This window comes from Neovison vison, chromosome 9 (genome assembly GCF_020171115.1).
Source record: "Neovison vison isolate M4711 chromosome 9, ASM_NN_V1, whole genome shotgun sequence".
In the NCBI taxonomy this organism is placed as follows: Eukaryota; Metazoa; Chordata; class Mammalia; order Carnivora; family Mustelidae; genus Neogale; species Neogale vison.
In genome coordinates this window covers 88,538,112-88,550,660 of record NC_058099.1, presented here as the reverse complement: position 1 = coordinate 88,550,660, position 12,549 = coordinate 88,538,112, and the positions used below count along the sequence as shown (strand labels likewise).

Genomic DNA, 12,549 nt, shown 5'->3' with positions numbered 1-12,549 from the left:
CAAACGAGGGTATTTCCAATTCAAAGTCCATCACTTGAAAGTCATGGTTCTGCTTTTGGCTTCAGCTACCCCATGGGCCCATCTCTACATTGAAACCAAACCCAAAACAGAAATAAAACTATGCCTGTTTTTGTACACAATTGTCATTTCTAAAGTGTCACCTATAAAGCAAAAGAATGGAAAGGGAGACAAGCAATGGTAACTAAAATACCATTCCTTTCTCTTAAGTTCTAAGATGGCTGTGGTCTTAGAAAGTGCCTATTCATTTCTTCAAAAATAAACTGCCCACCGTGTACCATACTTGATGTTTCACAAAATTCAATGTATGGTTCTCACTTGAACATATCCTATTCAGGGACAGCAATACAAAAAATTCACAATATAGCCATGCAAAGTCTACATATGCAACTACAAAGGCTGAAACAATTTCTAACTATTCCCTTTTATGACTTCTAACTATGGCTTAAAAACCCAATGGACAAGTGGAAGCTTCCCTCTGTACATGGCTTTTATTATTTACATAATACAATATAGCATCAATGCTGAATAGCATGATTATGTGCAATACATAAATATGAACTATCTGTACACATCTGCAGATCTAACTCAGAACTAAGGTACATAAAATTGAAAGCAAAACCGAATGCTTTAATTAAAGTAAAAACTAGGACCGAACACTGCAATAAATCAGAAGTAGTGCCTCGTGTACATACTTAACTATTTACAGATGAAAACAGGCATTACCACAATACTAATCTAACTATACTCATTTATATATAAAAAACACAAGTTTCATACATCACAAAAACCTTCCATTATAACACAGAAGTGATATTACCAGACAAGCATCAGTGAAGTATACTGCCTCTTCTAGTTGTTATTGTACAATGCTGTAGATAATGCAGCCCATGCAATACACCCAAGAACACTAGAGTCCTACACCCAAGTACAATTAATATGATAAAGCGGCCCTCTGCACGTGGTGCTGGATACCACTAAGAAGTCTACTGCAGCCGTGTTGGTTAGGGTTCTCCATGCAGAAGGGTACAGTTACATTAAGAACTGAAGTCTTTAAAAAAGCTTTAAACATTCTTTCTTGAACCAAAACATTCAACAAAAGATGCACATGAAAAATTAACTTTTCAGATACCTTTGCAACTTAAAATTCAGATGCATGTTATTCAATAGAGCTGCTGTATGTAAAAACCAAATGTAGTTTTAATTTCTTCTTGTAAACAAATTAATCCCAGTGCAGTTCTGTGCTACACAACATTTTTAGCAATGAGAGTAATGCAGACATCTTCTGGTGCAGGCTAGCACAATAAGCTTCAAAGATCACTCAAGACCCTGTGGGCCTGATGGCTTTACTCATGATAACCAGTTGCGATGTTTACCTTTCACAGAATGTCTTATTTGACAGCTTTTAGAAGACAGATTAACCAGGTCTACATATGGCACCAAATACTGGTTTCATGGAAAGGTCTGATCCTCTTTAGTTTTCCTCCTGCTTCCAAAGAACATGTTGTGGAAATTAACAGGGTGGAGTTTAACTATGGTAGAAGTAGACTGCCAGTCCTTTTCTGGTGTACCATTTTTTAAAAAAATACAGGCACATAACACTAGCCGAAGATTATACCTTGATTACATTCCCAAAAGGCAGATATGCTGCAAACATGCAGAGATTTCATGTATTATGTTTGGCACATGGGAACTAAATTTTGTCCCTATCTGTGTATTTTCAATTTGCTGTGCAGATTTCCATCCAATTTTATTCAGGGGAGGGCATATACATTTTGTAGGGCTGTATCTATCCATTTCTGCCTGTAACAAACACCCAAACATCCTAAAATTTCAATTATAAGACAGACAAGTGTAAAGTAAAACTCTGGAGAACATCAAAGGAAAATGGCCATGCATCTGCTCTTTAATGTTTTCCTACGATATATTAAAATAAAAACAAAGTTTCAGTCTCTTCACAAGTAGTCATTTATATTCTCTGGATTTTTTCAGCCACAACAACTGGATTCTCTTTTCTGATTTTTGCTGCAGCTTCTGCTTTGTAATCGTAAGGACAGTTGTGCTTGTCAGAATAACGGTGAAGTCCACAAAACAAATTTCCACATCGGCAGTCAAACCCTGTACACACAAGAGGAAGTAGAGTCACTTGGGAATTTGCAGTAATTAAAAGGAAAGGGGGAAAAAAGCCTCAGTCACTACAGAAAAGGAACCAGATTTTCAAGGCTCTCTGCAATATTAAAGAGTCTGCCACTTTAAATTGTGAAAGAGCTTTCAGCCTCTTTTGACATAGTGAGAAATTTAACTAATTACCCTTCCATAAACTCCCGTAGATACCAGAGTAGAAATCACACAGGCTCTGGAGCCAGACTGACCTGGATGCAAATCCTCCTCCTACCACATATAAACTAGGTAAAGCATCCTCAAGAGAAAAATAGAGAAAGAGAACCATGGGGTTCTGAGATTTAAAGGGAACAGTTAAGAATTGTAACTTTTTTCTGGCTGGCTCAAAGCTGATGGTTATTGTTTCGTTCAGCTACCTTCCCCCCAGAAGAACAAAGGAAGAACCAAAAAGGATGAATTTTTATCAGTCCAATAAAGCAAATTCAGAAGGCCTCAAGCTAGTAATAGGTCACAAAATGGGACAAACACAACTTTTCCCCCACTATCCTCCCCCCTTTCTAGTCCACTCTGTAAACTTTCAGTTCCTCAAAGTCAGGCATTTTGTTACAGGTGTGTAAGACCAACCAGTCTCTTAGGAAGCTCCCAGTTAAATCCTAGCAATAAAATACGCATTGTCTTCTATGTTCTGTAGTACCTGTAAGGCCAACTTTCTTTCTGCACATAAAACATCTGTTCTTCTTTGGTTTGGGCAACTCAGGAGCTTTTTCTTCACCTTGAGAAGTACTGGGCTGAGAAACTGATGGACTGGGCTGAGTGACAACTGAAAAACAAGGGTGAAAAATGAGGTATCTGTCAAAAGTTCACAATGACAATTAAGTAAAAAAAAAATATTTAAGAGAGACAGCAATATTTTTAGTGAAAACATTTATGAAGCCTTTCTTTAAAAAAATGTGCTCTATACAGAATCTTCTCCTTTAATATCAGAACTTCTTTCCAATCTGAGAATTTCTTGCCAATCAACACATACTCACTCCTCTAAATGTTGTAAAATGATTACTACACTCAAATTCCTTTTAAGTCACTCTTAACAGCTAGTACTAGGGAACAATCCTAAGTTCTAAAGACCTGGGAGATGTTGGTCACATGCCCAGTTTTTCCATACTGCACTTGCCTAAGGGCAAATTTCCTAATTAGGGCAGTTCACATTCATTATTACTGAGTAAATAAAGTTGCCAACTCCTAAGGTACTTGATTATAATAAAGTCAGTTTTATAGTGATACAAAAGACAGACTATATAGATAAATCCAGCAAATTGCAACAAGTAAAACCTAAATCATTAAACCTTAATTAACTTCAGATCCCAACGTTTTACAATAATCATTTTGCCATTTTAATAAATGCTTTATATGGTAGAAGATCTGAACAGTTCTTAAAAAACTTTTCGAAAAGATCAGCAAACAAAGTCTAAGACTGTTAAATAAGTACTTGTGAAATTTTGACCATTAAGGAGTCCACAGGCAAAACAAGAATTTTTAAAGCACAGCATTTTTTTTTTTTTTTAAGATTTTTATTTATTTATTTGAGAGACAGTGAGAGAGAACATGAGTGAGGAGAAGGTCAGAGAGAGAAGCAGACTCCCCGTGGAGCTGGGACCCTGATGCAGGACTCAATCCCGGGACTCCGGGATCATGACCTGAGCGGAAGGCAGTTGTCCAACCAACTGAGCCACCCTTTGTAAAACTTATCTAAACCTGGTGTGGAATTTAGACAATGAGAAATAGAATCTACTTTTAAAAAGTCTTTTTCTCCACCTAAAAGGGCTTTAAATTTTAATTCATACAGGACATAAATAAAACTTGTCAATATGAAGCTAAAATTAGAGTTCACCACATTACCGCTAGGTATTTAAAACAAAATACCAAATTTAATTCTACTTTTATAAAATTCAACTATACCAGAAGCACTGAATTTTGGTATTAATCCAAATCCAAAGAATAGCAAAGTAACGTATGCAATGCTAAAATTACTGCTTAAACAAAAGGCCAGCACTATAATGTATAAGCATAAATCCAAACTCTAGAGCAAGCTGATAGGTTTCAGGGCAGCTCACTCTAAAATTGTCCCCAAATGTATAACTCATTTACATTAGTAACATACTCAGACTAACAGCTTAATATTAGACTAAAAGAATAATATTCCACCTACTCTTTATCCAAATAATCTTCTAAGACAACCTTAAAGAGTGTGTTCCCTGATGGTATGATGGTAAAGAATCTATGGGACTAGTTGGGGGTGGGTGGGTGACAGCCATGGCTACATCAGAAAACTGAAGAGTGATTCCTGGGACATACATGGAAGAAGGGATGTTAACAAGGGGAAAATGATTCAGTAAAGGCAAAGAAGAACAAACTATAGAATGCTTACTATGAATAGCAGCAGAGACTAGCTACAAATATAAACTGTGAGTACTGTTCTAAGGTCAAAGTAATTTTGTGTTAAACCCGAACCAAAGCAAAGCCTCACAAACACACTAATATGGTCAGCTTTTTCAGAAGGATTGAACTTATTTCAAAATATTAAATATGGATTCACCTGAACTTAAGAATTTTTACCTTAACCTACAGATTTAACACTGCTATAATTCACATAAGCTTTGTGATGTGATGTTAGCAAAAGCCAGCCTCCAAAGCAGATTACAAATCCACAAATACTATTAAAGTTTCATAATGTGCTCAGTCCACGCTGTGTACAAGAAAAAATGAGCCATGTGCCCTGAAGAGCACAGAGCTGTTCCAGGGCCCAGTACAGGTAAGTCAGAGCGAGCCAATATCTGGCAGCACCGGTGCACTTTCCCACTGTGCCACAGAAGCAGAGATGCGAAGCCACTCAATGAAACAAAATGCTCTTCCATAATGAGTTTTCAACTCGTACAAAATCTGACAGGAATCCTACTCTTCAGTTTCAAAGTTTCTTAGTGTTCAACATGTTCTTTGTCCTCAATATTTTCTACAATATTGACAATATCAAGACTGATACTGCCTTTTTTTTTTTTTTAAAGATTTTATTTATTTATTTGACAGAGAGAAATCACAAGCAGATGGAGAGGCAGGCAGAGAGAGAGAGAGGGAAGCAGGCTCCCTGCTGAGCAGAGAGCCCGATGCGGGACTCGATCCCAGGACCCTGAGATCATGACCTGAGCCGAAGGCAGCGGCTTAACCCACTGAGCCACCCAGGCGCCCCTTGATACTGCTTTTGATGTAAAATTTTCTTCATGGCTTTGAAATTTAATCTACCCGCTTACGAATAACACTTTTTAGTGATTTAAAGATCTTTAAAATATATTGGTAAACTACCTTTTAAGTTCATTACATTCTTAACAGTTCCAGTCCCCAGATTATAAATTTTGCTGATCTGTGGAGTGGGGTTAGGGAAGGGGCATGGGCAAAGAAAAAAGAAGAATAAAGAATGACCTGTTACACTTCAGGGACTTTCAAGATACTGGTTCTTGCTTGGCCTGCATTTTATAGCTTTCTCTCCAATTTAATCCTTCAACGGGAAGGAAATAATCCCCCACCAACTCTTCCTTATACTACTAAATCCAGAATGGAACTAGTATTAAACAAAAAGCATACCTGGCTCTGACACCTCTGTTTTCGGGGTAGTTATTTTGTCCTCTCTCGAAATGCTCATTTCTGTCATTTGCTGAGTTACAGGCAAGGCAGCCACAGGCACATTTCTATTTGAGTTCAAGCAAACATTTTTAAAGATGTTAAGGGTACTTCTTTGCAAGATAAGTTGTCAGTTCAACTTTAAATTATGTATTATTTCCAACATGATCAATGGAGCTAAATACTCTAAAAATTTTAAAGAGTGTTGGATGCCCAGCACACATGGTTGAGAATAAAGGGAACAATTTGATAAATGGCTCTTCGATTCACACTTGGATGGGTTACAATGTTCTTCTATAGCCAACTGGGAACTTTTAGCTATGCCTGTAATTTAGGGGCAAAAGGGGCAGCTTTGTCAATGTCACATGTAGCATTTGAATGGAGTCTGCAGAGCTGTACTCTCTACAATCTCTAAACCTCAATTACAAGAAAATAAAAGCACAGCATTCTCAACACAGAATCCTGGAAGAGTATCACAGAGTGTGTTACAATATACATCTTTATTCAATGACCTGTAAGATCATGTATTAAAAGGATCCTGGAGTCCCAGACTGTGCAAAACCAGCAAAGCCAAGGGCATCTGATAAATTAATATCCTTATATAAGAAAACTCATAATTAGCACAGTATGGATAGCAGAGAGATCTTTAGTTCCTCCTTGCATTATTATAAAAAGCCTGAAATGGTCGATCTTACCTTGATTTTTCAGATGTGCTGCCAGCAGCACCTTCACAGTTGTTTAAACTAGTGTCTGCTCTCTGTACAGATGCAGAATCTGAGGTAGGACTGTTGGAACCACTAGCTGTTCCTATTTTAAAAAAGGATTTGTAAGAAAGAGCAAGACTACAAACACTCAGTATCAAGACTATTAATAAGTAACAAATACTTGCATTTAATTAGATTAGTGATTTAAGCACTTTCACTGCGCTGCAGAATCCTATAATTAAGTGAGTATCCAAACAAAAGCATATATGAAAAAGTCACATCCAGTGAACCTAAGTATGAAACAAAAAAGCTAGAAGATGCTTGCAGATAGATAGTCATTCATTCCTGATGCAGTCGTGGCAAGTACTTGGGCTGTTGCTTTAATTTCAAGCTTTTCTCAGGTCTTCTCCCCTTGGGCTCTCAGCACTGATTCTCAGTCTTAGGCCCCAATTCTTGGTTCTATATTTTCTGTCCACCAGTTCTTCAAATGGGTTTTTTCCTTGGAAACTTACCCATTGGGCTCATTCTGCCACTATTCTGCTGCCTCTGAAGATGTTCTTTGTAGCAAACGGAACACATTCCATTTGTCCTAGGATTCCCATAAAAGCCACATCCTGTACTACACAGCATGGGCCCTGGAGTCTGGTTAGTCTCCTGAGCCATATTTTTCTGCTATAAATGAAACAAAAACAAAATTTTATTCATTAGCATGTTACCAAAGTAAAATCACTAAATTAGCATGATAGCCACCAGTGCACCTTTGTTACTTCTAAACACCAAGCATATTTCTAACAAAGGCCCAAATTATGTTAATCATTAAAGAGCAGTCCAAGAAAATTATGACTGTTTTATTGTTTTTAAAGAACAATGGGCATTAAATAAACTGTCTTTTAACAAGAAGGAACTATAAGGACTTCACATTCTTTAGAACAAATTTTTTTTTTTTTTGCATTAAAACATTAAAATGTATTATTTCACCTATCACCACGATCTTTGTTTCAATTTCTGAAAAGGTCACTCTGCCAGATCTCGGAATTACATTTAAACCAATCTGGGCAACTGGCATTCTTAAAGTCACTTTCTGCTTTCCTATACTATAGAGAGACCATATCAAATGGTGATTTTTTGCTAAAAATATGTAAAATGGAACTTTCAAATGAAAAAAATCTACAAAGATCACAAGTATCAACTCTTGATAGCTACTGGTGATTCTTTAAACTGGTCACATACTGGATGGAGCTCTAAAGCATTCTTAAAATACCTTGTAACATACTTGGGCCTCACCATAATTCAACAATTCTGCTATAGGGCAGAACAACTGTACTTTTAAAAATGTTGCAACACCTTTACAGAACACTGGAAAGAGAGCTGGTAGGTCACCTAGCCTTTCCTGTTACCTTAGCACCAACAAGCAAAGCTCTTTAAGAATTTAGGGGTCAGCCACTTATGAAATTCCTTTTAGGTTCTGCATTTGAGGTGTGAAATCTGGGTCTGAACACTTTAAAGTCAGTGCCCAGAAACCTGCAAATGCACAAATTATCAGCTACAGATTTCTCCAGCCAAAGGCTCTATTAGAACTTTTCACAAGTGCTTGTCTTCCTTACATCAGGAAATGAAACCTTTGAAAGCTGTTTCAATATGGCAAAATAAAGCAATGTGAACACACAACCCTTGGTAATTAATATTCATTGCTAGGTTACCAAAAAGAACTTTGTACAGCAAGCTACCTTGCTTTTTCAGAAGTTTTAGCACCAATATAGTAATGCCATGCTAAATTTAGTAGATTTTCCCAAGTGAAAACAAACAATGAAAAATTTAAACTGTGGAGAAGTTTCATCTTAAAATATCTATGTACAAAAAGTGTATTTGAGAGCATTTTATCAAAGGGAGATTGTGTAACTTGTGGTCACTGTCATTTAAATAGGCCTTAATGCTGACAATGGAGGTTACTTACGATTTGTTAAGCTAAAAAACATTTCAAATAAGTGCACGAAAGTACTTCAAGCTGGAGCTTGTCATCTCCTAGAATTTCATACGGCTTTGCCCACTATCACACACACTAGAATACATTCTTTAGTAAGTTAGTAAAAGTAAGTTTTAACAAGTATTTAACACTTTTTACCAAGACTATAGAAAAGGGTTGGAGGCCAGAATATTGACCTGGCCAGAATCCTGCCAGTTATTTCCCCAACAGCTAAATGATAATAATCTTCCCTTTTGTTAGCAAAAATAAGTATTTCAAGTCAATCAAGCTTATAAGGAGGGTGATGGAGAACCACAACTTACTTCAAACAATGGTACTAATTTAGTAGACATGGTCTCTTTAAATAGTAAGTGGAATTTAGCTGACTCATTTTAGAGCACGGTAGTGTAAACATTTCAACATCACTTATGAAGTTTATTAATAAATATTTTTAGCTTGGTTTAAAAGATTTTAATATGTGCAAAAATGCTTCAAATAATAAATTATGTATTTATTTGCATGTGCCCCCCCACCATGTGTGGTTATCTGCCCTATGCAAAGAGCTCCTTTCTGGAAGCCAGTTTAATTATGCTAGCTCAGTTCCTATACTAACTTCCAGGGTCATCTGACGGTGGCTTTTTAATAGCAAACTGGTCTAAATTTGAGTCAACCCACGTTAACATTAGCGATTCCAATTCTTAAAATCTCTTCCTTTATTAAAAAAAAAGGGGGGATCTCAATGATTTTACCCACTTCCACTTGCAAAGTATCCCACCTTCTCTTCTTCAGAAAACTACTTTGAATTTACTATAAATAGCCTGCAACTGAAACCCAAGGGACACCAGGACATTAGTCTTCCACACAGCTTCCCATCTTGTATATTTTCCCCCCCTAGAAAGCCAGCTTTTAAACGCCATCACATGTGCAAAGCTTGCCTTAATATTTCTCAGAAGCTTAGATCACATGGGCGGGCGCTTCAGCCTGTCACAAGGCTGCAATGTGACAGGCTGAGCTGGATGGAGGCTCTCACATAAAGCCTAGTCAACAGGGGCCTCTGAAATCAGCTTCTATTTATATCTTAGAGCCTGCCAACTCCTACACAACCCCAAGAACTAAGGATGCTGCGTTCATATATCTAATATAATAAGGGAACAAGACAAAAAGATGCCAGTAAGGCCTCTGCAATGTTTTTTCTTGACGTAGGGAGGGCTAGCAAACAATCTCAATTTCAACTAAGATGAATCATTAATCACTCATGAAGCCAAAATGGTCAGGCTTGTTTATAAAAACCAAGCACAGCAGAGAGCGCACCGAGGCAGAAAGAAACCTCATGTTTAAATCCTTCTGCTCAGCAGCAATCTGAGGGAGGGAGTAGTTTGCCATTAGGTGCTGTTTCCCTCTGGCTTGGCACCATTTTAGAAAAATACAGTATCATTACTATTCAGTAACTTTAAAGTTTTGTTGCTAGAAAACTTGTGCATTCCTGGGCCAGCTCTATCAGGTACAGAGGAAATGTTTATTTTTATATTTTGTATAGTTTCTGAAATGTGTATTTTTACAGTTTGTGGCTTCCTCTAACTTGTAGTTTAAAGAAAACTAAATCTGGACATGTAACATAAAAACTCACCAGCCTCAAATATGAATTTAAAAAATAATTTTAAAAAAGGCTTTTACACCTTCCTATTTAGTTTTCAGGTGCACATGTTAGAAAATGTTAAGAATGCCTACTCACCTGGACTGGAGATCTGAGTTCTAGTCTCTAATTTACTTCTAACTAAAACCAGTGACCTTGGGCAAGTCCTTACTTTCCAGATCTCCCTTCTCTGTTTGCCAAGAGCAGGAGACTACTCTGATTTTTAAAGTCTCCTTTGTAGGCTTAAACCGGGCCTGAGACATAAAAAAATAGGGGAAAACTACAATAAATTCTTTATTGGGAAACAGTAGAAACAAAACAAACATGTAAGCTAAAAATTGCAATATTTTCACCCATTAAGTTCTGAAATCCTACTTTAAAAAGCTAAGGAATAAGATGAAATTTGTTTTAGTATTTTTTTTTTTTTTAAAGTCTGTAAATTACCTGAATGCCAGGTTTCAAAACCAGGAGTTCTGTGACCTACATACACTACTTTACCCTAACGTCCTTAGACCAGATTCTTAGGAGGCATCAATAAACACGGGCCTTTTCTCAAAACACAGCTCCACGGAGTGCGTGGAAGCGAGCAAGAATTTCGTTCACCAGCCTAAATGCACGGAACAAAGGGGAAGGTGCTCCATTTCCTTCATGAAAGGGATCTTGGGCGAATAACGCGGCGACGCTGGCAAAACTAAAACACGACGACAGAAGAGCCCCCCTCCCCCACGTTCCAGCGGATTTCCGAGCAAGTCCGAGTCCCACTGGTCCCCCCCCCACCCCAAGCCCTCCCCCCATGCCCCTACGCCGAGGCCTTGCTCAGGAGAGCCCAGCAGGGCCTTCTCCAAAAACCACTGAGTCATGCAGAACAGCAGCTCCGCAGGCCAGGCCGGCCCCGCGCCGACCCCCGGCCCCGCGCCGCTCCTCTTCCGAGGCGGCAGCTAACTGGAGAAGGGGGGGGCGTGCGGCGAGCAGGGGCTGGGGGCGCGGCCGCCACGGCGGCCCCTTTGTCTCTCCGGGTCCGACTGCCCACGCCGGGCGCCGCGCCGAAGGCGGCCGGGACGGACCCGAGGGAGGCCCGGAGCCCACACGCCGGGCATTGTTCTCCGGACCGTGCGGGTGCAGGAGAGCCGGGGGCGAGGGGTGCCGGACCTCGGGCCACGACGACAGGATGACGCCTCCGTCTTTGTGCTTCCTGAGCAGGCGGGCGGGCTCCCCTCCCCCGGAGGCCACCCCTCGGGCTCCGCCAGAGGCCCGCGGCGGCCCGGGCCCCCCCCAACCCCCATCCCCCGGCCGGGCACGAGCCGCCGGGCGCCCTCCCCCAGCTCCGCACCACTCACCCTGCGGGGGCAGGAGTGCAGGAGCCGGGCTCGCGCGCGACGCCGGCGCGGTGGGGCCGGGCCCAGGCCTCCGGGAGTGGCGAGCCGGGCGCCCTGGAGCGGCCGCCGCGGGCCGGGAACGGGTCGGTGGCGGAGGTGGCGCTGCCGCCGCCGCGGGGTCCTCCTTTGTTCCTGCAGTAGCACCGAGCGTGGCCGGGACACGCCGGAGCTCGGGAAGTGGGAGGAGGGAAGCGAGGGGGGGCAGAGGAGGAGGCGGAGGGAGGACCGGAGGCCGCGGCGGCTAACGCTGCTCGCGGCACTCGCCCGTCGTCACCTCACGCCTCCAGCGGCGGCGGGTTGGGCCGACTCCGAGGGCGACCGGGACGCACGCAGGGAAGGCCTGGGCGCCGCGAGGGCCCGCCGGTGGTGTTCTCCGTCGCCTCAGCTACGGCTGCGATAGTTGCTTGGCTCCCGGGAGCGAGCGAGCTAGCGAGCGAGCCCCAAGTCCAGGCGCACACAGGTCCGCGCTCCGGCCGACTGACGCGCTCTATCCGCCCGGCACTCGGGCAGTGAGGGAAAGAGGGAGGGGGGCGGGGTCTGTGCGTCAGCGAAAACCCCGACGGCGGCGACGAGGAGCGCGGTGACGTCGCGAGCCCGGCGCCCCGCCCCCGGGCCCAGTTCCCGGGTCCGGGAGGCGGGGTCGAGCTCGGCCGGGCTGCCTGTCGCGCGGAGCCGAGTCACTGGCCCGCCTGTCGGCACCAGGGTGGAGCTGGAAGGAGCGAGTCCTGTGGAGACTGCGTTTCTATTTTTAACCCGATTGTCCGCCCTCAGCCTTCCTCCTTCCGATTTTCTCGCTCAAGCCCGCTTCTCGCCATCTGAGTTCTCACGCTTTGTCTCGAGCTCTTGGCAGACATTTCCCTTTCCTCCTTATTCCCCTAACCGCCGCCTTCCTCCGCCCCCCAACCCTCCCGGGGGTTAGCAAGAGGGATTCGCCTAGAGAAAAAGAAAATAACTACTCGCCTGCTTGAGACGCCTCCCCTGCCCCGTTTCCGTGAACCCCCTTTCCGTTCTAAAGTCCAGTCAGAGAGCATCGCCCGGACGCCGCCGGGAAGCAGCGGGGCAGGC

At 42.0% G+C, this 12,549-nt stretch overlaps 1 protein-coding gene across 3 annotated transcripts; it reads right to left on the bottom strand.

Moving 5' to 3' along the window:
- Positions 1–490: 490 nt before the first annotated feature.
- Positions 491–12,528, bottom strand: ZFAND5 (zinc finger AN1-type containing 5). 3 transcript variants are annotated; one of them, XM_044265901.1, is made up of 6 exons: positions 12,445–12,528; positions 7,025–7,184; positions 6,504–6,615; positions 5,773–5,876; positions 2,834–2,959; positions 491–2,136 (listed from the first exon to the last, which is right to left on the bottom strand). In XM_044265901.1, the coding sequence occupies exons 2-6, from the start codon at positions 7,173–7,175 to the stop codon at positions 1,988–1,990; spliced, it is 642 nt and encodes a 213-aa protein (XP_044121836.1). In that variant the 5' UTR covers positions 7,176–7,184; positions 12,445–12,528; the 3' UTR covers positions 491–1,987. The 3 variants fall into 3 exon arrangements, with proteins under 3 accessions (XP_044121836.1, XP_044121834.1, XP_044121835.1); XM_044265899.1 differs by lacking the exon at positions 12,445–12,528 and adding an exon at positions 11,446–11,967; XM_044265900.1 differs by lacking the exon at positions 12,445–12,528 and adding an exon at positions 10,208–10,800.
- Between the last annotated feature and the right edge of the window lie 21 nt (positions 12,529–12,549).